A 25,008-nucleotide genomic window follows, 5' to 3' on the forward strand; every position below is an offset into this window, starting at 1 on the left:
AGAGCAGAATAATTATATACCTAATTCGAGAGCAAGTTTTACAGAATACATAAAATTGCTCGTAAAATGGCAGGCAAGATGGTGCAGTTACGATGGAATTTCAAATATATTTATTCGAGATGTTGAAAAGTGAACAATACGAAAATGAGATGAAATAGATCATTCGTCTGTTAACATGTTTACGGGCCGCAGCATTTTTGGCGACTATCCGATGCGAGTTGGTAAGCAGGACAGTAACGCTTGTTGATTCTCTGTGGGAAATTATATCGTTTTGCACACATTGTTTGAGTGTCCACGTTGTGTCCGTGAGAGAACGAAATCAAAGAGAAAATGTGGGTTTCCAATAACCAAGGATAACACAGTGCTGCTCATTAAAGAGAAAAGCTTGTTCTTTAATCCGTAGGCGAGAATAATCGCAAACAATACGTGGTAGAAGTAACCAGAAAGCCTAAATGGCAGAAAAATCCGACGGCGATGTCAACACAAAATTGGAGAGAATAAATGGAGTAATCCACAAAAGTGTAGGTCGCTTCGGGTTACTGCAATTTCTGAGAGGAAAAATCAAATCAGTTGAGAATAGTCTGATACAGTTCAGGTTAAACAAAATGAAGGCGAAAAAATTGAATGAATTAAGTGCAGTTTAGGTTCATTCATGGGAAATTCCAGGACACTTTAGTCCAGGTCAGCAAAAAATCTTCTACGGTCATATGTAATGTAAGCATGGTATAGAATTTTTGTAATTTAAGTAAATATTAACTTTGCCTTCCCTGCTTCAAAAACGACGGGAAATGATTTTTTTTTAGAAAAAAATCACTTTTATTTCTGAGAATTTCGAAAAACCGCAAAAAGAAAGTTTGTTATTTTCTATCTATGGTCCCCATTTCAAGTGTCTTGGGTGACTTCCAACTAATTTCCTTTTGTGTTTCTACCTTTTTAAAGTGTTCAAATCGATCAGGAACAGTAATTCCAATAACTTAAAGTTATTGTTTGAACTAATATTTGTTAGTTAAAGCTCTTATAAATAAATGTTTTCAAATAAAATCCAAAGTACATTGAAGAAGCTACGTGTACCTTGATGTAAAGTCCAAATAAATTATAAATTAAGTATTCAAATCAGCTTATTGCAGTACTCACATAGAGCTAATTAATTCAAAAAGGGATTTGTTAAAATAGTTAGTTGCATTGGATATTAAAGAGCTATTATGAAACTAAGTGGATATTAAACACAGGCCATAACAGTAGGACAAGAAGACGATAATACATTCCACAATAATTTTATCATGGCTGCTGCAGAACAGTATATTTAAAAAATTCTATTTCAATAAAATATATTTTTATGGACTTTTGGCTTATGATATAACGTTGAACATAACACTACAAAAAAGTTTTCTGATCGCCAACCGCCAACAAGAAAAAATGCATATTTCCCTGAGCTTTCTATCTCTTCAACACGAAGTGTTGTCCTTGTACTAGGCCTTCGTCATTAAATTCTTGATGATTTTCAAACATTTAACACACGTTCTCCAATAACCATCTAAGGATAATCTACATCGCGAAAAAGTCTTTGTTTATAAAGGTTTCCATTAAAAACCCTCATAATAAAGTCTAGGGAGTTCACATCAGGTGACCTAAAGGACAAACTTTACCTTCGTCCCAAATAATCTACTCCAGAATGTGTCCATGACCCATTCATTAACACGGCTTGTGTTTGTATATGTAAATGCTTCATCGCAATAGTACTATAGTGTTTCTTACGACCAGAGGCGTACCATCGGAAAGTTCTATTCATTCGGTATTTAAGAAACGTAGGAAGTTTTCGGTATTTTTTAAAGGATTAGATTACAGCATTCAATTGTAACATTTGGATTATCTCGGGACCACCAAGTACAGTTAGATATGTAAGCTTGCCGCGTCATTAGATGGGAAAGAAGCTTCACTTGATAATAATATTTAATAAGAAAATTCAAAACTTTTTTCTCGTTTACTTTCAAACAAAAAGAAAAATTAAGTCTTATATCAAAATCACGTTCTTTCAAGGAGTTAACTAACTAAGTTAATAAGGTGCTAAACTTAACCGATTAATTTAAATTTGACTCATAATTTAGTGAGCGCTCATTTTTGATCATTTATAGACACCGAGATCTACTTCTCGGTGACGTCTGCTTTCTCAGTAAAGATAGCATAAGAATGGATAGCATATACCTTTGCCTCAAGAAGCACGTAGCTTCTTTAATGTATTGTGTATTTTCTTTCAAATTATTTGTTTATTACTTCTTTAAATAATATATAAGGTCATTCACCGCGAGTGTCCTATTAAAAGTTTACGGGGTTCTAATATTGCTAGAGATCTGAAATTTTGGATACTGATGTAATGGAGTTTGATCTGTAGAATTAAAATATTGGTTTCGTTGCGACGTTGACAGATCTATGTGTAACTGACAACAATTTTGTTATTTTAAATGGCACACCCTGTATTTTATTACATTTTCAAATTTCCCGGAAGATTTGAATCCCAGTTTATCCATCATATGCCATAGCTATGATGAACCGTTTTCGAAATTATTTTTTTCTTTTGACTGATTTGGCAACTAACAGCTCTAAATTGAAGAGCGCATATCTCTTCGGCTATCGCAGCTAGAGAGTTGAAATTCGAGCTACAGACTCTTATTGGTTATCTGTATCTTTTAATATTATACATTTTTTGGATTTACATACAGGGCGTGGAAAAATTAATGCGATATCAGAGGGATATAAATATGAGCATTAAATGAGAATCTTAAATTGAACACCCTATATTTTTGGATAGCATCTGAAAGATCAATAAATTCTCTATCGAAAAGTGTTATACATTAATATAATTGCTTTTAGTTGTTTTCGAGATATTGGCAAATATTTTTTTGTAAATTTTTTATAAAAATTTTCAGCAAAATCTCTAATTTTATTTATATTGCGTAGATCTAGTTTATTATAAAGGGTGTTACAATTTCGTTTATTTTACGTTGTTAACCCATAGCCTCCTCCTAACCGAATCAACTACTAAGTGGTGCCTTTTACTCTCAAAGATTCTAATATTTGTTTAGAAAACAGTTCATCATAGCTATGGCATATAATAGATAAACTGGGGTTTAAATCTTCCGGGAAATTCGAAAATTTAACAAAATACGGGGTGTGCCATTTAAAATAACAAAGTTGTTGCCAGTTACACATAGATCTGTCAACATCGCGTCGATACCAATATTTTAATTCAACAGATCAAACTCCATTACATCAATATCCAAAATTTCGGATCTCTAGCTACAGTAGCGGCCAAAAGTTTGGAAACTTTTTTTAAAATCAAGTATTTAATAAAAACGCCATCGCTTCTTTTTTTAATATTATAAAAATGTAATATTTTTAAATAGAGATCAAGTATTTATACAAAAGTAAACAAATGTTTCAGTCTAAATATAATTACAAAGAAAAGTATTATTCTTGGATGACAAAAGTTTGGAAACCACTTTCTAAAAACTAAAATACCAAGTAATAATCATTTTAAAAATAAAAAATATCAATATTTCGTGGCATATCCCTTGGCTTTAATCACAGCTAAGCATCGTTTGTGCATTGATTCCACGAGCTTTTAACGATCACTTACAGGAATTGCCCTCCATTCCCTGTGAAGAATTGCAAATAATTCTGCACTATTAAATATGTCAGAATTACGAATTCTTTTCCCTAATTCATGCCAAAGGTGTTCAATTGGGTTAAGGTCAGGCGATTGAGAAGGCCACTTTAAAACATGCACAAATTTTTCTTCTAACCAATTTTTCACCAAACGCGAAGCATGTTTTGGATCATTGTCGTGTTGAAAGATCCGTTGTAGGGGCATTTCCCATTCTGCAAATGGAAGCATATGATTTTCCAATATTTCTTTATATTTAAACCGGTCCATAACGGTATCAATAGCCACTAGAAGGCCCACACTAGATGAAGAAAGGCAACCCCAAATTAGGACTTTACCGCCACCATGTTTAATGGTAGGTATTTGTTTTTTTTTTTTTTAATCTCTTCCTTGCTGGTCGTCGAACATGCTGTATTCCATCACTTCCGAAGAGTTGGAATTTACTTTCATCACTGAACTAGACATTACCCCATTTTGCGACTGTCCAATCTAAATGGTCTTTTGCAAACTGTAAACGGGCTTTAACATTTTTGTCGGATATAAGTGGTTTCTTTGCAGGTCTTCGTCCAAATAATCCTAGATTATTTAGTGTTCTTTTTACGGTTGTTGCTGACACTGCGATGTTATATTTTGTGGATAATTCTTTATTAACATCAACAGCGGTCAATCTAGGATTTCCATTTGATAACTTTTCGATGATTGCTCCTGCTTTTGCTGTTAGCTTTTTAGGTCTTCCACTTCTACTCCTATTAGCAGTGGTATTATCATTGCGATACCTCTTCGAAATCTTGGCAACACTGCCTTTTGGTTCTTGTAAATTTCTTGAAATGTCGATTAGTCGCTGACCACTTAAATGTAACTTCACTATTTTATTTTTCAAATCACTCGAAAAACATTTAGTTTTAGGCATATTGCTAAACTGATCAAAAATAATTTGCGATATTAACCCAACATAATCGAATAATACTCTGTTTTTGAATGCAGTTTCCAAACTTTTGTCCGTCGACAAACTGCAAATATTCAATAACAACATTCTTTAGAATAATAAACAATTTTTTTCTTACTGGTTTTTAAGAACGCGAATTTATGCTTATCAATATTCTAAAAAAAAATAAAATTGCCCTTAAAAATTTTGAAATAATTCAAAATGAAAAGTTTCCAAACTTTTGGTCGCTACTGTATATTAGAGCCCCGTGAACTTTTAATAGGATACTCACCGTGAATGACTCTGTTGAGTCATGCAAAAAACAGTGACTTTGATACAATAGAATATAAGCACCGGCAGACAAAGTCAAAAGTTAACTAAATTCACAAGTAGGAAAAAATCCACATGATATGTAGTTTATGTGTAACACTGTGTACAAGAGAAAATCCGTTGAAATGGCACAGTCAGTTTAAATTACTACAAAATAGCACCGTACAAAGTGAGTTGTTTCGAGAAAGCGAATTAATGATTAGATTAGGTTGCTACGAAATGAATAAAAACGAAATATTTCTAACCTGGGAAGTCCAGACCAAAAAGATCATCAAATTGTTCACTTTTGTTCATAAGGACTTCGTTCAAGTAAGGTGCGACTTAAACTTAAAAGCTTGCAAGGAAAAGGGAGTTTATTTAATATAGAAATTTTCCCATCTATCATTTACCGCAGTTTTTTCATCATCATCATTGTCACTACTTATATGGCAGTTTTTCAGATATTTACAAATAGATTTATTTTTGATTCCATGAGCGCGGTACCGTGCCTAATTAGGTTAACAATCTCGTCTCCTCGAAGAGGTAATTGAGACAAGACTCAAAGTCGAATCGTCATTCTCATTGTCAAACAGTTACTACGTGTAAGTGTTAATGCGTAACAATGCAAATTATTTACGAAATTTAACTCGTGAATATGGTTTCCATTATTTCACTTGCTGTAACTGAGGGGGGAAAACAAGAATTTTCCAAGAATCTTTGGCATCCGTTTTAGTAGAACATCTAAGTAGGAATTGAATTTGAAAGAAAAACAATTGCGCCACAAGAAAAGGGAAACAATTCCTTTCTGCTAATTATTATTTGTTCCTTTACCCTACCTTGAAGCTCCATCACTCGCTCTGTATTTACACCTAAATAAACTCGGGGTTTGTAAGTATAACCATTTGGTTTCTTCAGTCTATCGTAGGATATGCTCGAATCGAAATGTTTCGTGTTGTTTATGTCCAGCGTCATCTGGAAGAAAGCATAATGTCCTGTCCATTTTTGTTTAAATTTCGAGCCATAAAACCCCATTCCGAAATAACCAACGGTTCATACATTTTAAGTCAAAGGAAAAAGAGCAGAAAATCAGTATTTTTATATCGCTCCAGGAACCCTTGAGAGGCAAAATTACCTGGAATATTTTCTGGTCTTCTGTATTCTTTATTCTGCCCCTTGCAAGTATGACGCCGGCTGAAGATTGCATCAGCATAGTCAAGTTATGTCCATCCACCTCCATGGTAACGTTAGCGTGTATTAACCTTTTGACCTCGGATCCTGGGGTGTCAAATGTGAGGGACAAGACACTCAAATCGCGCGCCTCTGTCCATTTGTATTCGAACAAATACGTTTTGGCAGTAGGGTCCGATTTTTCGACATAAATATCAAAATACGAAGGTCCTGCCAGTATAAAAAATGGTTGAGAGACGTTTTTGTAGGCATAATCCGTGCACATTTTGAGCCCAATGGCAGCAGACAAAGCTGACCAAGTGCAGATAGAGTTCGAGATTGTCGTCTTGGCAAGTCCTGCTTGCAGGTACTCCTTGTTGTTTTGCTTCACAAGAAGCTCTGACCTGTAAAATAAATAAATAAACAGTAATATTTGAATGAAACACGAATATATTTGACATATGCGGCGTTCAAAGGCCTTTGAGGTCCATTTTAAGGCACGTTGAACGCGTTTCCTTACTGAAATATCGCCAGCCATTTGAATTTATTTCGCATTATGTAAAGAACTTTCACCTTTTTGTTGTTTTTTTTTTCTTTTGTTATTTTTTTTTTTATTGTCACACGGAGCCACGAATTTTAGCATTTCGACATGGGAAGCAAACAGACAAGCCTCAATTAATTTCAACTACCGTCCTAGCCGAGGCCGGTGCAAAAAGTTTAATAATTTCACAAAAAGTATTAATGTTAAAATACGTTATAATCCATTTTAATTACAACATAATGAGCAAATTAAATTATATGCGTTTTAGGGACTGATTACTGAGCTTAAAACATTTTACACGCCGACACAATATCCGAATATTTATATATTTAATGGGAACGTGCCTGTTTTTGATTAAATGGAATTAAACGTGCGGGATTATCATTTTTCTATTCTATTATGAAATTCACAAATTACATCATTGATGGACCGGCCTTAAAATTGTTGGAAAAGAGATAAATTGTAACCGGAGGAAAGGTCATAATTTAATGTAACATGTGTAACACACAGATTAACATTTCAGATTACAGATTTCTGTACAGGGTGTCCTATAATTAATAGTACATAATTGAACTGCCGATTCTTGATGTAAAAACATGAAAACGTGTCCTAATATGTCCACATCCAAAAGTTAATTATAAGCAATGTAGGGGGGAAAGCGTTTAATTATCGTAATTATCGTTAATTATTAAGAACTAAGGAACTGCGTTGTAAAGAAAATTTCTATGACTTGTCTATACAGGATGTCCCAGATCAAAGTGCAAATATTTTAAACACGGTCTCTGCTAATGAAATTAACAAACACGTATTTTTCCTTTTTGACCGAAAGTCTTTCGTTGAAGATCTAGGGCTCTTCGAATATTTGGATAAAATAATTTATGTTGGAAGAGCCCTTCGACGGATTGTCATGAAATTTGGTGCACAAACATTTTTCGATCGCAGCTGTTCACGAATAAAAAATGAAATATACAGCTTTGCCATAACATAGATATAAGGGCCGGACTGTGAGTATAAGGGCCCATACTTATCTAACTGTTAAATATTTCGATCAAGTGATCACACTACTCGATTGTACCTTTCATTTAGCAACTTTCTTGTCTCTTGAAGATTTTTCGCAGAATGCGTCGTTTTCTCGTAGTAGCGATTCCAAGTTTTACGCCTTTTTACTGCAGGAATTTGTTGATATTAAGTAGACCACGGCTCGAATAGCCACATCACTCTCCCTGTCAAAAAAACCATTCTGATTGTCATTTTCTGGTATATTGTGGTCAACTGGCAGTAGGTATGACTCGTTAATGCTATTATTGCCATATTTAATTATAAAATAACATAAAAATTCATTTTTATTTGTTTTATGATGGCTCTTCCGTTTAGCGAGTATGCTGATATTCACATGATTTATGGTGAGTGCAGACAAAATGCTCGTAGAGCTAGAGCTCTCTACCATCAGCGATTTCCTGATCGACGACCTCCAAATGCAAGAACGTTTACAAATGTTCACATCAGGTTGAGGGAATTTGGTAGTTTCGCTCCTCAACGAGGAGAAAATCATAATATTAAGCATCGTGAGGTGGATGATGAGCAAGAAATAATCAATTACTTTGAGGATAATAAAATTAGTAGTTTAAGAAATGCCGAGCATGACTTAATGATCCCAAAAAGTAGTATTCAAAGGGTGTTACCTCAAGAAAAGGATCACCCTTATCGTTTAAAGAAAGTCCAGGAACTCGTGGTCACTTTGAACACTTTTTAGTGTGCAATTTCATTCTTCTTTGTTATTTTGCTTCAAATAGCTCGATAAATAACTTTAGGCAGACACGGTGTAATCCGAGGAAGATGAGAATTGCCTTGAAACAACTTCTATGGGAAAACGACGCATTCTGCGAAAAATCTTCAAGAGACAAAAAAGTTTCTCAGTGAAAGGCACAATCAGGTAGTGTAACCACTTAATCGAAATATTTAACGGTTAAACAAATACGGGCCTCTATATTCGTAGTCCGACCCTTATATCTGTGCCACGGCAAGGCTGTATATTTCACTTTTTTATTTGTGAATTGCTACGATCGAAAAATATTTGTACACCAAATTTAACGAAAATCCTTTGAAGAGCTTTTCCAACACAAATAATTTTTTCCAAATGGGGCCCCACATTCAAGGATCTCTAGAACTTAAACGGCCGACTTTTGGACAAAAAAAAATGCGTTTGTCAATTCCATTAGTAGAAACCGCGGTTAAAATATTTGCACTTTGATCTGGGACACCCTGTATAAAAACCAAATTCAACCTTGAAATTTTTGAACCCTTTTATTGTAACTATTCGATTCATTGGCAATCTATTGAGCTATACATAAATGGTCTGATGTTTGAAGGCCCGGATATAAATTTATTTCCTGCATGAATATTATTTCATGGATATTAGCTATAAAAATAAACCTTATCACGAATAAAATTTTATTGTGATGGTCAAAGCAAAATTGTAAAAAGCTGCACACTGCGAATTTAGACAATAATATTTATGAGTAATCTGACGGTTGACAAATATTTCGGCAAATAACAAAGTCAAAAGCGATAAATATGTCCATAAATTCCAAAATGGAACACTGATGCTTATTTAGATTTCTCATCACGTGAGGCAGCTAGAAACTCGATTTTGCAATTAACGTACCTAGCGCCAAAAATCCTAGAAGTCTCTCTTGGCAAACTGACTTTAACACTGACCAACTTGGCTCCTTTAATCTTGATATCGCCTTTGACAGCCATCGCTGATTGCATATCAGTTTTCAATTTAATCCCAGTGCTCCCGTAAAATGCACTCAAAGACATTTCTCCTGAAACATCTAAGGCCACAATGGGCTCAAAATTAGCGATAAGATCCAGTTCCTTCTTTTTAGCGAAATCTGGCGCTTTTAGGGATCCGAATAATTTGATATTGACTGATGCCGTGCCTAAGGCGGAAAGGAACAATGGGAGGCCCGCTCCTGTAGGAACCACGTACTTGGTATCGAGGAACATTGTGGCTTTTTTGTACTTAATCTCCTGAGGAGGAAAGAGATTAAAACATTAATATCAACTGATTTACTGCTCGTTGTAACTAATGGGACTCGCCTTTCCTGAAAGTATATGCTTAAGATAGCTAAGCACATTAAAATATTCTGCGGCGTTTCGGATTTCCGTGTCTCCTCTGAAAGTAGCGAATTTCAAATCGTTGCCGAAGACTTTCAGACCGAGGGCCACCTGTAAAAAACATTAGGTAATTTTCTTCACAAGGAATAACATTTCAGGAATAAACTTTCTCGATGTAAACACGACTGAAAAAGTTCGAATTTCCACAAAAGTAAATACTGAAACTCGTTACAACTTTTATGCAAAGTTCAGCTTGCGTTGATTGTTAATAAATATAAGGACGAATGGATCTCTCTGTTGACATTTCCAACATTTAAACGCTTTTTGATCGAAAGGTTCCTGTTTGATCTTTAGAGATTAAATGTTATTTTTTTATGCAACTGCACGTTTAATAATAATCAAGCGCACCGCAATCAAACTGAGTTCGAACAGCGAAACTTCCACTTTAGTTTCAAACTGAGTTCGAACAGCGAAACTGCCACTTAAGTTTCAAACTGAGTTCGAACAGCTAAACTTCCACTTAAGTTTCAAACTGAGTTCAAACAGTGAAACTTCCATTTAAGTTTCAAGCTGAGTTCGAACAGCAAAACTTCCACTTAAGTTTCAAACTGAGTTCGAACAGCGAAACTGCCACTTTAGTTTCAAACTGAGTTCGAACAGCGAAACTGCCACTTAAGTTTCAAACTGAGTTCAAACAGTGAAACTTCCATTTAAGTTTCAAGCTGAGTTCGAACAGCAAAACTTCCACTTAAGTTTCAAACTGAGTTCGAACAGCGAAACTGCCACTTAAGTTTCAAACTGAGTTCAAACAGTGAAACTTCCACTTTAGTTTCAAACTGAGTTCGAACAGCGAAACTTCCACTTAAGTATCAAACTGAGTTCGAACAGCGAAACTGCCACTTAAGTTTCAAACTGAGTTCGAACAGCGAAACTGCCACTTAAGTTTCAATCTGTTTGCGCAACTAACAATGGAGCATGTGCGGACCGAAAACGCGCATGCGTGGTGATCACGTAGCGAAATTTTTCCGGATTACGATACATGTCGATGTGAACACATCAAATCTAATTTCGAGTGTCGTTATACAGATTCTTTAGCTTTTAGAAGTGACAACGGACACTTTCAATCTTGCCGTTAACTGACTCTCGAGATAATCGACCTAACATTGCGAACGTTCTGGAAAATACTCACTTTAGGCTCACTTTTAACGTTGTTGGCTTTATCGGCAATTTCCTGCACCCTGCTTTCAATGAATTCATGTTCATTAGCCTTCCTGGTCCACCTCGTCTTGAACTGGTCGATTTTTTCCTTAATAACGTTGGCTTTGCTCCCCGGCCCAAATAATGATTCCAAATAGCCCTCAAAGCCCTCCACTCTACCGTGAACCTTTTAAATCATAGGGAATATGCTTAAAAAATCCAGTGATTATTTTATAATATATTACCTCAAAAAGGTTGACATATTTCCCAAATAAATCAACTGTAAGATTTAGCATGGCAGCCCTCGGTATGTAGGACGAGGGCGAAAATAATACGTTAGTTTCGTAGTTCCCACCTGTGAGGAAAAAATGAATTATAACGGTTCGAGGTAAGAAGAACGCAACCAGCGTCTTTTATGAATTTCGTCTTTACCCAAATTGTATTCGTCAAAGTATAAAGACCCTTCCCGGTTGAGAGAAAATTTCCTAATATCCGGACTGAATTTTTCAACCAAATCTTCTTCGGACAACAAACTCTGGATCTCCACTTTTAAAGGATTTGCTGATTTAATAATGTTGTGGAGATGTGACCATACGAACGAACCGACTGAAATAAAGATGAGGCTTTTACATGCATTATCTAAAACCTTTGATAACTTCTAGTAAAGAGAAGCATTTGAGAAGTTTTAAGTGAGTGTACGGGTATAATGCACAGCAGAGCATAAAAATCTCATCCCCGCCCCTCAATTTAAAACCATGTCTTCCACCGCCTCAGTTCGAGAGATAATATGCGTCATGAGCTGAGTAAATCTGCATACAAATACATTTATTAGAGAGCTGGCCCTTGAGATGTTGGTTTCACTTTAAAAGTATGCCAAACTATACAAGTAATTTTACCGTCTTCCCTGAAAATTACTCGCCAGGACGCCAGACTAAATTGAAACAAGTTTTTGACCTCAAAATAAAAGTTAATCAGAGATTTTTAGTGTGCATACAGGGTGTCCCGAAAATGCATGTCAGGAATGGCATCGTGAAATTGTTTTGGTTCAAAGATCATTTGAAAAAAAACGTCTCGTTTAGACGCCATTGCCGATCAAATTTCTTGAAAAAAAAAGGTGTTTTGCTGCATCTGAAAAATGCTTCGATGGATGTCAACGAGACCCTTTGTCCACTTATTTATTCGCACATTCATGCCTATTTACAAAGTACAAGCAGTAAGTCGTCTTCGTACAGAAATGGCCAGAACTTTTCACTCCTAAAACACTGGGTACCTGCATCGTATAAATTTTTTTTCTGATGGTGCATTACCCCTTCCTCTAACTTTTCTATCCCTTAAAAATTTCCCGCATGGTTAACATTTCACGTCACAAAAAAATATTTTCTTTTCTCATACAAAACACCAACTTTCCATCACTTCGATAACTATCGACACTCGTCGATGTGGACGCTGATGCAACTACTTATGCAAAATGTCATAAAAACTTTTCCAAATTTTTTGAAGTTTCTTTTCAGGACAATAACAGCGTTCTCTAACGAAGAAATGACGGATATGGTTAACATTATGGATTTTTCCCATGTTGGGCATGGCTCTCCCGCAAGGGAATAACTGCTTGAGCGAATGTTCGGCGATCGGGCTTGCAACGATTTCGGAAGTGCGTCACATAAACCATAACACAAAAGTTAGATTATCTTCACAAAACACCACAATTTTAACCGCATGGGTCATTTCTTCATTAGAGAAAACCATTATCGATCTCAAAAGAAACTTAAAAAAATGTCGATAAATTTTTACGATATTTTCCAAAAGCCACATCAGCGTTCCTATCGACAAATATCGATCATCATCAAGGAGGTGGTATACTGATATTCTGTATGAGGAAAGAAAATATTTTTTTTTAATGCTGGCTGTACGAACAATATCCACGAGATGGAAAAATTGGAGAAAGGGTTAATGTATCATCGGAAAAACTATCACCATGATGCACCTACTCCGTGAAAGGTTCTGGTCATTTTTGTACGAAGATGGCTAAGAATTTATCACTTGCACATTGCGAATAGACATAAATGTATAAATAAATAAATTCACAAAGCGTTTTTTTGAAATCCATTGAAGAATTCTCCAGATATGGCAAAAAAAAATTTTTTTCAAAAACTTTCATAGTCAATACAAGACACTTCTTTCAAATCATTTTTCAACCAAATCTTAATGTATTGACACAAATAACTTTTTGATACCATTTTTAACGTTCACTTTCAAGACACCCTGTATACAGGATGCTCCAGGAAAAATGCTACAAATGAGTATTGGGCTAAAGAGTAAGAAAATAGAGCGATCCGATTAAATTTGTCTTATACAAAAGGTGTATAAAATTCTCATTTAATGAGAAAACATAACTTCCAGCTGAATTTCTAACGATGAATGACGAACGGTGCTTGAGCTCTCTGAGAAACGATTTATCTCTAATTCTGGAGGATGTCCCTCCAATACTAAGACATTGGTTTTGGTTTACGTAAAACGGCGGTCCTGTGCATTAACCTACACATATAAGCCCATTCTTGACGAACAGGTGAGCACATCAATGGATTCGGCGGGATAATGAACATCTGTGACCACCGTGTAGCCCCGACTTAAACACATTAGATTTCTTTTTTTGATGTTTTTTGAATCTCACTCGTATACAAATCCGTACCTAAGAGCACAGCGGAATTACGGGATAATATTCAAGAAACAAAGTGCAATTTGAAACAATAACCAACCGCTGTTCCATGTACAGCAAAATTTTGGTTTAAGACTTGTAAACTTTGTTAGTAAAGGCGAGCGACCTTACGAAAACTTGTTTTAGTTAATTTTTTGTAATTTTCAAGATGTCGGTAAAGCTCTTAGTTCAATTAAGGGTATTATTAGTATCGTTAAAGTACACGTTAAGTACTGATAACTGTTAAAAGATCCATAATTTTATGACTTTCACATTTCACATGACGGAAAGGATGGAACCAGAACGCAATTTAAAAAAATTAAAAAGCGCAAAATCACGTTTGATTTTAAATAACTCGAAACCCGTTAGTTCTTCTGTGGAATCTTTTCTGAAAAAAAAACAGTTGCGAGTATTAGAAATCGTCGAAATACTCAAGTTATTGGTACCGGTAAAAAGTTAGGTCGATTTCATTTACTTCAGTAAAACACTGGGGATGCCCTCTATCTGTCCTGAAACAGATTTTCAATAAATCTACAGTAACCAAACATCCTCTTGGAGCAATTTCATATCCGTAAATCAGAAGTAGTGAAAGTTATACCCTCCAATGTGCAAAATAAAAAGTTACGTTGACACTATAAAATGAAAGCATACAACTTTTGCATAAGTGCAGCTGCATCGCTTTATTCGCTTATCCACGGGTATGCTGCACTCATTTGTACGAATATGAATTAACTTGAATGCACCTCAAGCAAACACTTGACCGTTACCAAACTCGCCATTTAATGTTGATATACAGTGGTGGACCATAAGTATGGAATATTTTTTGAATCTTTATTTAGTTAAAGGGCCTTTACTCTTTTTCTTCCATTCTGGTATATTTAAATTGGGAAAGGTCAATTTTACATTTTAAACCATACAGTATTTATAGAATGTTGCTATCAAAAATTTCCCCGGTAAACAAATTTTTTTAGATGGACAAAAATATGGAATATTAAAGATTTAAATTTATTTTGCATTTAGTATTCAGTATTGAGTGTTACAGTTCGATAGAATTTGAAGCCGAATTGGTAAAAAAAATATATTTTTCGGAAGATCTTCGATCACGAATAGTGAAGATGTCAAATAACGGAGCCAATCAGAAGGACATCGCAAAAACATTTGATGTGAGCCAGGGGTGTGTATCGGAAATTTTGAGGAAGTTTTGGGTATTCAACGCCGGAAAAAACCATCCGAAAACAGGACGTCCCTGAAAAACAACAGCCCCTACAGACCAACGTATTAACATTATATCCTCCAGAGATCCCGAAAAATCATCGCGCTTAATAAAGGAAGAAATTACAACTAATAGTGGTATTGAAATTAGTGATTGTACTGTGACGCGTCGTCTATGTGACACTGGATTGTTTGGACGATTGGCAGTGAAGAAACCATTAATTTCCAAAAAAAACCGGAATTCCAGAATTAAGTTTGCACGCTCACATCTGTTTTGGACACCCGAAAAATGGAATTCCGTCCTTTTCAGTGACGAAACCAAAATCAAACTGTTTCATTCGGATGGAAAAACTTACGTTCGGCGACCAATAGGGAAGAGACTTGATCCCAAGTACCAAAAGCCCACCGTTAAACATGGCGGTCAGAGCTCAATAGTGTGGGGATCTTTTTCGAGATCTGGAATTGGCCTCTTAGTCGAAATTGATGGAATAATGGATCGGTTTTTATACAAAAATATCCTAGAGCAGCATATGCTTCCATTTGCCGAGGAAGAAATGCCACTGGTATGGCAGTTCCAACAGGATAACGATCCTAAACATTCTTCGCGGTTGATTAAAAATCAGTTTATTGAAAAGCAGATAGATATTATAGAATGGCCTTCACAATCTCCTGATTTAAATCCCATCGAATATCTGTGGGACCATTGGAAACGAATAATTAAACAAAGACAAGTGTCAAATACTGAAGAATTGTGGAGGATCATACAAGAAGAATGGAAAAACATTTCTTCTTCAACGTGCCAGAATTTAATTGATTCAATGCAGCGTCGATGTCAGGCTGTCCTAGATGCTAAGGAGTATGCCTGAAAATATTGAGTTTACCTAAGATGGCAGGCTCCATACCATGATATAAAAAATATTCCATACTTTTGTCCAAGTGTAATTTATCATTTTCATTTTTCTAAAAAGTTTTGCGATTAGAAGTCTGAATTTTATGTTATAATTATAGGAAATTAAATAAAGTCCTTCAAGCATTTGTGTAATTTTTGTATAATACTTTTTAATAAATATTTTATCAAATTAAAGTAATATTCCATACTTACGGCCACCGCTGTATATCTAAAATTATTCCATTCAAATTGAAAGCGTACGGCCCTGGAATGGTTTTTAAAAAAATTATCAAAATTAGTACGAACCAGTCCGATTTGTGCCCTCTACAGGGTCGCATTGTGACGATTGGTCCACAATTGCTGTGAAAATTGTCAAAGGCGATGGGGTAACGGCCGAAGTAACTTACTGCGTGATTCAATGGCTAAAACAATAACTGGAGAGTTATTGTTAGGGACTTTAAGTTATTGGTTTTTTGTTTGTTGTTGTTAATTTTGTTTTTTGTTAGGTATTTGTATGCTATCCCTTAAGTTACGCCCATATACGGCGATTCTTGTTCTGAGAATGCCATCTGGGTGCCAGACCACACGGCCCATCAGGCCAAAACTGAGGGTGCGTTTCGGCTGGGGAATATGCTGCTAGTCAAAGGAAGCTTTCTCGATCGGGACTATTGCCACGATGGGCAGTTCGTTGGATCTGCAATATTTCCAGAAAAACGACTAGTATGGATATTCCCCAGATGGCCGCGATTTATGGCATCCGGCTTAGCCATAGCCCGCAAGGGCTCTTGGTGGTGGTGCGCCCCTGGTTGGAATTCTTCGGGGTTAGTACTTAAGGGATAATCGAAGTAGTTTTTGTCTCTTTTCTCTTCTCTTCGTGTTGAAGCTGCGTCGGTGTCGGGACGTGATCGAAATCATAGTGTGTAACCCGCCCAATTAAGCATTCTCCCTCTTCCCACTCGGACCAAAAACTCTTTCATTATTTCAAATAAGTGCAAGTTAAACACGGTCCATTTTATGTAAACCAAATTGACGTTTTCGTGTTTTCATTTATCGAAGGAACCCTTTAACAGTTATAGAAGGATACATATTTTGCTTAAAAAAAAAAAAACAAAAATGTGGTGGAATAGCAAGACAAAAATTACCTTGATTTACTTCTTCGTGTCTCAAATTGTAAGCAATCTTCCTAACAAGGAGATAACTAGGACATCGCATCACTTGGAGATACGCCGCAATCCTAACTTCAGTGTCCTGGTCCTGGCTCTGATATATACTTTCAAAATAATGTCTGTGCTTCTCGCAAGGCAGACGTCTGAAAGTTTCAACAACCGCTACTCGCACACCTACGTCCAGATTAGAATCACCCACAAGTTTAAAAAGTTCTTCTTCGAATTTCTCTGATATCCATCCTATGCTAGACAACGCTTTGAGTGTCACTATGATCTACGGCAGATATATATTTTATTTTACAACTTTCGTTGTTGGAGTTTTACAGGAAAACTTCTACCGATAGTCTTATCAATGGGAAAACAAACGAGGGATAGACAGGACCTCATGTAATTACGATCCTAATTAATTGAACAGCATAGTCGAATAAATAATAAAATCAATTAATCGAACGCAATAATTAATTATTAATAAAATGTCAATTGGCGTGTATCATGTTTGTTTTGTAAAATGCAATTTGATATTAGCATTCTCCTCAATTAGCTTATATGTCATCAATTTGCGAGGGGCAATTATCCACTAAAACGTTCAATAATTAGCCATTTGGCATTCGCTTACCTTATCCTCAATATCTCTGTCAGCGATGTTATTTCCCAGCAGCTCTAATAAATGACCCTCGAAGTGCCTTATAATCGAGTAAATAGCTGTAGTTCTTTCGCACTCAGCATTCAACACACAAAAGGTGTGGCTTAGGGAGGCTACACTGAGAGCGATGTTGGAGGACGAGGGTCTCTCTTTTAGAATCACAAGAGCGGACTCCATCATGCCTATGTCTGGATTCGGTACGAAGGCCAGCGTCATCATCCATTCGTCCACAGTGGCTTCAGGTACTTTTCCGGAAATGATTAGGTCTTTCATTAGACCCAGAGAGCCGGCTGTGTTTATGTAGGGAAGAGCCTCCAGGACATGTTTCCTGGAAATAGTTGTGGTGTTGAAAAAAGGGATTTTCATCCGCTCTATTTAAAAAAATAAGAGCCCATTAACTGCACGAATAACCAGTAATTCTCTGGAAGAGGGTTCTGGAAACTATGGAATGAGACTCCCTTACGCCACGGGATTGAAAAATATTTGTACATTTCATGCATAATACTTAGGGGAGGATAATGACGCCAATTTTATATATACTGCGTGACATAGAAAAAAGAACACCCAGCAAAAAGGGTTTTATTTAAATAATTTTCGGTATGCATATTTGTAAATGGAAACACAAAAACGATTAAATTTTCATCCATATCTAGCTACGTATTTACGAGTCATCAGGAATTTTAAGGTTTTTTTTACCATAAAAATTGCAGTAAAATATCAACAATATGACTGAAAAATATCATTTATTGGTGAGTAGTACTCTTAGAAAGTACTTTTAGATTAATCAAATATGCATAAGCGCAAAATGCAGCGAACTTTTCATCAACTGAGTGAGTTCGAGAGAAGTCGACTAACAGGTCTACGAGAGGCTGAGCGGTCATTTAGGGAAGTCGCCACCAGATTGAACTGTAGTGTAAACACTATGGTGAGATATTGTCAGGTTTTGTTCCAAGAAAAGCACCCAGTCAGAGGGAGAGGTACTGAACGATTCCGAAGAACTGCAGAACGCACAGATCGGCATCTTCGAATTATGGCCCTAAGAGAGAAATTACTCTCGTCGAGGACGCTGGCGGACCAGTAGTTTGTTGAGTATGAAACGCCCATGGAGATTCGAACCATTTATCGCCGAATAAGAAGTTTTACACTGGTTTCCTGCCCACCTTGTCTTACCCCTCACCTTAAATCATCGTCAAAATCGAGTGCAGTGGTGCAGAGAACAGATACAGTGAAATCTGGAATGGGATAATACCGTGTTTAGTGACGAATCCAGATTCTATATGGGAATGCATGATGGTCAGTCAAAAGTAAGACGAAAAGGGGCTGAAAGACGCTATCCTCAATTTACAGTACAGAAGCCTGTCCATCAAACTGTTGAGGTAGTGGTTAGGGGTGCTTTTGCATGTGGTAGCCGAACACCTTTATTTTCCATTAGAGGCAGTATGACAGTCCAACGATACATCAAAAAAGTCCTGGAATATCATCTCGTGCCTTAGGTGGAAATTATCGTTGATTCAGTTTTTCGACCAAACAATGGACCACCATATGTGGCTAAAGTGACCATGGACTTCTTTCAGCAAAACGCAATGAATTTGCTGCCTTGGCCACCTCGATCTCCAGACCTCTCACCGATTGAACATGTATGGGATATTCTAGGTATCAAATTGCATAGTTTGCCCCATCCCCCACAAACCCTACCGGCGTTATATCGTGCTGTCCAGCTAGCCTGGAATGAAATTTCCCAAGAGGACATCAATCACATTATTAGATCCATGCCTAGACGCGTACAGAAGTGTATAAGGCACCGCAGATGCGGAAATTATTATTATTATTTTTTTTTGGTTTGTAACAATTAAATTTGTTCAATTTTTTAATTGAGTATTTTTTTAGCATAAGAAATATGCATAACAAAAATTATTTAAATAAAATCATAATTATGGGATTTTCTCGTTTCTATGTCACGCAGTATACTTAGATTATTAACTAAATTTAAACATTAACTAACCTGAACTAACCCTCATCATATCGTGAATTACTTTAATAGTCTTCATTGCCCTAAAATTCGCGCTACTCTGGAGTGTTTTTACCCTCTTTTATGCTCTCCGCTTTGAAACACGTCTCGCTCACTAAAATCTCTAAGTTTTCTTTCAATCAAATCTAATCTGGCATTGAAAATTACCCTTAAAGTCGTTGGTATCAGATCAAATTAATGTATCCTTATTAATAACTTTTATTCAACTCGATTTCTCGAGATCTAATGATCCTCACTGTTACCCCCAAATCTAATCAAATCAATTAATTTTATTGTTTTAATCTTAATAAGTACACTTTCACATATCAACCCCTATAACTCATATACAAACTAACCCTTAAATCCAGTTCGGTCTAACATTGTATACTCTTTAATACTCTCTGTTCGAAAGCATTTAAGACCCTCCAACATTTCAAGATACCAAGTTACTTAACCTTTTAAGTCAATATTCATCCTTACTCGTAAATTCTAGCTGATGTCACATTATGTTGGCCTTAAGAATCATCTCTTCTAGGTACGTATTGTTGTCCGAAATGTACAAATTTCAATCAAGAAAATGACCGTTAAAAAACTTTCTGTGTTAAAGCATCATGTAAAAAACCTGAAGATTTGAAGACTAAGGATATCCTAACTTCAATCCTATATCAAATTGACCTGAAATATATTATTACCCTTAAATTTAACCTTACTTGAGCTATACATCTATCCTTAAAACTTTAATTTTTCGAAAATTTTTTGTTCTCCAAAATTCTCAAATTTCAGCTCCACATTATTTCAAACTCATTTTCGAAATTGCCTTTAAACCCATTTCGGTAAAAATCTAAAAATTTTTTTAGATTGAATATCTTTTCATAAAAAAATATGCTTGGTCCCTTACGTGTTCTGCCTAAGAGAGTCAAGAAGTAGAAATACGTGTCGCCAGATCTACTTCAAACTTGTTTGATGTTCACCGCTATTGTTAAGTAAAACCTCATCTGAAATTTTGCCCTTAAAACTGATTTCATCTAATGCATTTTATTTTTCGACATGTTCACATTTCCATCCACATTATTTTAAATTATAACTTATCGAAATTACCTTTAACTTTAATTTGATTTACCTTAAATATTGCGGATTCAAGAAACATTTTCTTTTCCAAACATTATCTAGTTCTGGCCTAACATCATCCCCTTTTGAATATTCTCTCTAATATAGAGCACTTGAGAGACTAAAGGTTCCCTAACATTAATCCTATCTCGATACTGACCTGATGTTCATCATTAGGTATCCTTAAACGTAACCTCATCTTAAGTTATGTGACCCTTAAAACCTCCTTCAAATATTCCAAAACTCTCAGATTTCAACCCACTAAAATTCAAATTAGAACTAATCTTATTTTTAAGTCGTTTTTTAAATTACTCTTAAATTCATACGATTATTTAAAGTTTTTTTTTTATTATACAGGGTGTTTCCTAAATACGGTACATAACTTCGGGAGCGTATTCTACAGCTAATGTTAAACGCTTATCAACTACTTCTCAGCATTAATAGCCTTTGGCAGAAATTTATTAGTTGTATCGTTTTTTGTCAGACCCGTAAGGGCATGTTTTTTCCTGCCATTAGATAATTCTAAGAATATCTGCGATTGATTTATTCAGTCAGCCCTGCAATTATGCTAAAAACGCAGATGCCTACCCCATGTGTTTTTGAATCAGGAAGACCAGATTGCGCGGTACCACGAATTAGTCCCTCCCGCCTTGCTTCTGACCTGGAATTTGCAGAGTTCACAGGAGGAGAACTTCACTTCTTACAAACCAATCACAACACACACATTGCGACCAATCGAAATAACATCTTACCCCATTTTACTAATGTTCTAAGACATACCACCTCAGAGTCATTAAGGATTCGTGTATTTAGATCCACTAATTTAATATCTACTAATTAATAAATAATGTTTTTAACCGAAATTATTGTTAATTGAACAATTAATATCAGTTCGTTTTGGGGAATTTGAAAAACGAACAAAACAGCTAAAATAAAGGTAACTTTGTTATATAAAGTATATTCCAAAAATGCTTCGTTGCGAAAATACAGGGTGTGCGAATTTCTTTAAGAAATTATTATACAATTTTTAAAATATTTCCGAAACTACATTTTAATTAAATTTTAATAAAACGGGCAAGTGCGCAACAAAAAAATTCATATCTTCATATAAGTATTTCTTCTCTTAAAAATAATAAAAAAGAATGAACAAATTTAGCTACAATGTTATTTATTCGAAAACGGTGCGTCCTACGAAAAAAAGTCAAGGGACCTTTTTTCTTCCAAATCGAACACATAATTAAAAAGGGAAAAATATATTGGAAAAGAACAGTGGCGTACCACATTTTTCCTTTAAAATATGTAGCAATTATTCTGTCCGCACGCCACTGGTTACGCAACAGCCACTGTTTTTAGCGTAAAATGCGCATCGTTGCTAACTCTCAAACCCTGCAAAATTTCATTAAAATGCCTCAAGTAGTTTCGAAAATTGTAATTTTTTAAAGAAATTCTCACACCTTGTATTTCCGCAACGAAGCATTTTTGGGATACAGTTTATATAACAAAATTACCTTTATTTTAGCTGTAGAATACGCTCCCGAAGTTATGTACCGTACTTAGGAAACACCCTGTATATAGCCGCTTATTCAAGATACACTTAGTCTCAGCAGTATTCTCGTAATCTAGTAGGTTTTAAATGTAGTCTAGTTTCACATCGTTTTACTCCTAATAGTTTTTGTTTTATAGCATTCTAAAAACTCTAAGATTTCCATTACTCTTAAAGTCAGCAACCTCATCGGAATGTATTTTTAAATAAATTCTCCTTTAATATTTTATTTCGGGTTACGCGTCCTCCTCAGAGGAATTGTGTTGATATTCTTTGGAATAATGTGTTTGTAAAAAAATAAGCTGGAAAATGCATTACATTCGAAAAATGTGAAAAAATCAGGTTCGAGGTGTTAGATATTGCCAAAAAAAATGGAGTACTTGAATAAGTGTCTATTTTTAAAAGATTTATATAGAAATAGAGGCAACAGAATAAGGTTTGGAACTATGCTGCGCATGTCTCTGCCGAAGGACAAAACGATGAGAGAGGGGTGAAATTTGAAAAAAGTTGCAAATCTGGATTTCATAAAATTGGATAAAGGAAGGAAACGGCAAAAATTATCGTAAGTGTGCTTAAAATTCAAATCCCAAAGAACAATTTCAAAACATACAGTATCGGAAAAATGTGGAAAAATGTAATATCAACCATTTCAAAAAATAGTCCAAAAATAGCCCATATATTGAAAGTGTTATACTCGGAATGCTCAATACTCGAATTGAATACAAAAGAGAGCTAGGATTAAAGAGGCAAAATTGGAAAAAAAGCGAACGACTGCGATAGCCGTGAAATATTGGAAAGAAAGTGGGAAATATTAAATATCGCTTTTGAAAAACTTTTAACATTCAGCGAATTAAATATGCTTTGAAATGATGTTCGAAGTGAGTCTGCGGAAGGCAATAAGATGGAAGATAAAAGACGCACAGAATCGGAAAAAAGTGAAAAATCCGCATCTCGAGGCATTCCAGGCAAAATACTGAAAAAAGTCGAATAATATGAATATCTCTCGTGTTTTAAAATTATGCTTTAAAGAAGTATATATTGGGTTGTTCGATGATTAAAGTCGCTTTATTCTCATAGATGCCTTAATTTATACATATCGAGTAATAGTTATCTCGTCGCTTATATTATTATAATATATGCCATTTTAAAGGTTATGTTTCAGACTTTTTTCCATCGGAAATTGGACTCGATTAGTGAACAAGAAGTTGTTTAAAATTTAAGTTGAAGATGGACAATCAAAGTGAGCACTATCGACACATTTTATTATTTTACTTTCGAAAGGGCAGAAATGCAGTGCGAGCTCAGGAGAAATTGCATGAAATTCATGGTGAAAACTGCCTTACCGAACGCCAGTGCCAGCGTTGGTTTACTCGCTTTCGTCCCGGATATTTTAATGTCCAAGATGCACCACACGCTGGACGCCCAATCGCCATTGATAACGATAAAATAAAGGCCTTAATCGAAGCTAATCGGCGTATGACAACTCGAGAGATGGCAGAGGAGCTGAACATATCGAATTCAGCCCTTTCTCTGCATTTAAAAAAGCTCGGGTACGTTAGCAAATCGGATGTTTGGGTTCCTCACGAATTGAAGGAAATTCACCTCACCCAACGCACTAACATATGCGATTCTTTGCTGAATCGTAACCAAAACGACCCATTTCTAAAAAGAGTCATAGCGGGTGATGAAAAATGGATTGTCTACGATGACGTAATCCGAAAACGATCATGGACCAAACGAGATAAACCTGCGCAATCGACGTCCAAAGCCGACATTCATCAAAAGAAGATTTTGCTATCTGTGTGGTGGGACTACAAGGGTATTCTTTATTTCGAACTGCTTCCGGGAAACCAAACTATTGATTCGAATGTTTACTGTCGTCAGCTATCGAAATTGAACGAAGAAATCAAAAGAAAACGTCCTGAACTCGCCAATCGCAAAGGGGTCCTGTTCCATCATGATAACGCTAGACCCCATACGTCTTTGATAAGGCGTCAAAAATTATTGGAACTGAATTGGGAACTGATGCCTCATCCACCGTATAGCCCCGACTTGACGCCATCAGATTATTATTCGTTTGGTTCTCTTCAAAATCACTTGAATGGTAAAAATTTCTATTCTGATCGAGCCGTTAAAAATGAGTTAAATCAATTTTTTACTTTTAAAAATCAAGGCTTTTTCGAACGCGGAATTTTCCAACTTGCCGGAAGATGGCAGAAGGTCATCCACCAAGATGGCCACTACATCATAAGTATTAGGTCGTGTAGTATGAAATGAGTAGATTCTCGAAATGCCGCTTTCAACTTCGAATAACTTCACTCTAAATCTAGATTTGGACTTGACTTTTTTATGTGGAAAAGGCACATTCTTCCTCTTTCGATCAGAGTTTAAAGTGTTAAAAATTATTGAAAACTTTTATTTTTATACAAATTTTTGTGCGGCCATGCAAAATAGTGAAATTCGTGTGTTAATGAAATATGAGTTCCATCGTGGAACCACAACAGCTCAGACGGCTCGCAATATTAACGATGTGTTTGGTACTGAAGTCACTTCACAGCAAACAGTATCTCGTTGGTTCATGAAATTTCGTTCTGGCAATTTTGACCTAACAAATGAACCACGTGGACGACCTGAAACTCAAGTGGATAACGATCATCTGAAAGCAGTGGAGGAAGCGAATCCATTTTCCGTGTAACCAAAAAAACAATATTGACTCATTTGGCCGAAATTGGTGAAGTGAAGAAGCTGGACAAGTGGGTACCGCATGAGTGGAGGGACATACAGAAAGAACGACGTCTCGAAGCTTGTGTTTCTTTGTTGTG

General features: G+C 35.8%; 1 protein-coding gene across 1 annotated transcript in view; it reads right to left on the reverse strand.

Annotated features, from left to right (window-relative positions):
- Apoltp (Apolipoprotein lipid transfer particle) overlaps window positions 1-25,008 on the reverse strand; it is a 143,952-nt gene that overhangs the window by 79,431 nt on the left and 39,513 nt on the right. The window contains exons 5-13 of the mRNA XM_066299449.1: window positions 17,502-17,856; window positions 16,862-17,159; window positions 11,356-11,529; window positions 11,169-11,278; window positions 10,916-11,110; window positions 9,709-9,837; window positions 9,269-9,639; window positions 6,028-6,466; window positions 5,732-5,867 (exon numbers count right to left, since the gene is read on the reverse strand). Of these exons, the coding sequence (XP_066155546.1) occupies window positions 5,732-5,867; window positions 6,028-6,466; window positions 9,269-9,639; window positions 9,709-9,837; window positions 10,916-11,110; window positions 11,169-11,278; window positions 11,356-11,529; window positions 16,862-17,159; window positions 17,502-17,856 (2,207 nt within the window). The remainder of the gene's footprint in view (window positions 1-5,731; window positions 5,868-6,027; window positions 6,467-9,268; window positions 9,640-9,708; window positions 9,838-10,915; window positions 11,111-11,168; window positions 11,279-11,355; window positions 11,530-16,861; window positions 17,160-17,501; window positions 17,857-25,008) is intronic.

The sequence above is a fragment of the Euwallacea fornicatus genome, chromosome 33, assembly GCF_040115645.1.
Source record: "Euwallacea fornicatus isolate EFF26 chromosome 33, ASM4011564v1, whole genome shotgun sequence".
NCBI lineage: Eukaryota > Metazoa > Arthropoda > Insecta > Coleoptera > Curculionidae > Euwallacea > Euwallacea fornicatus.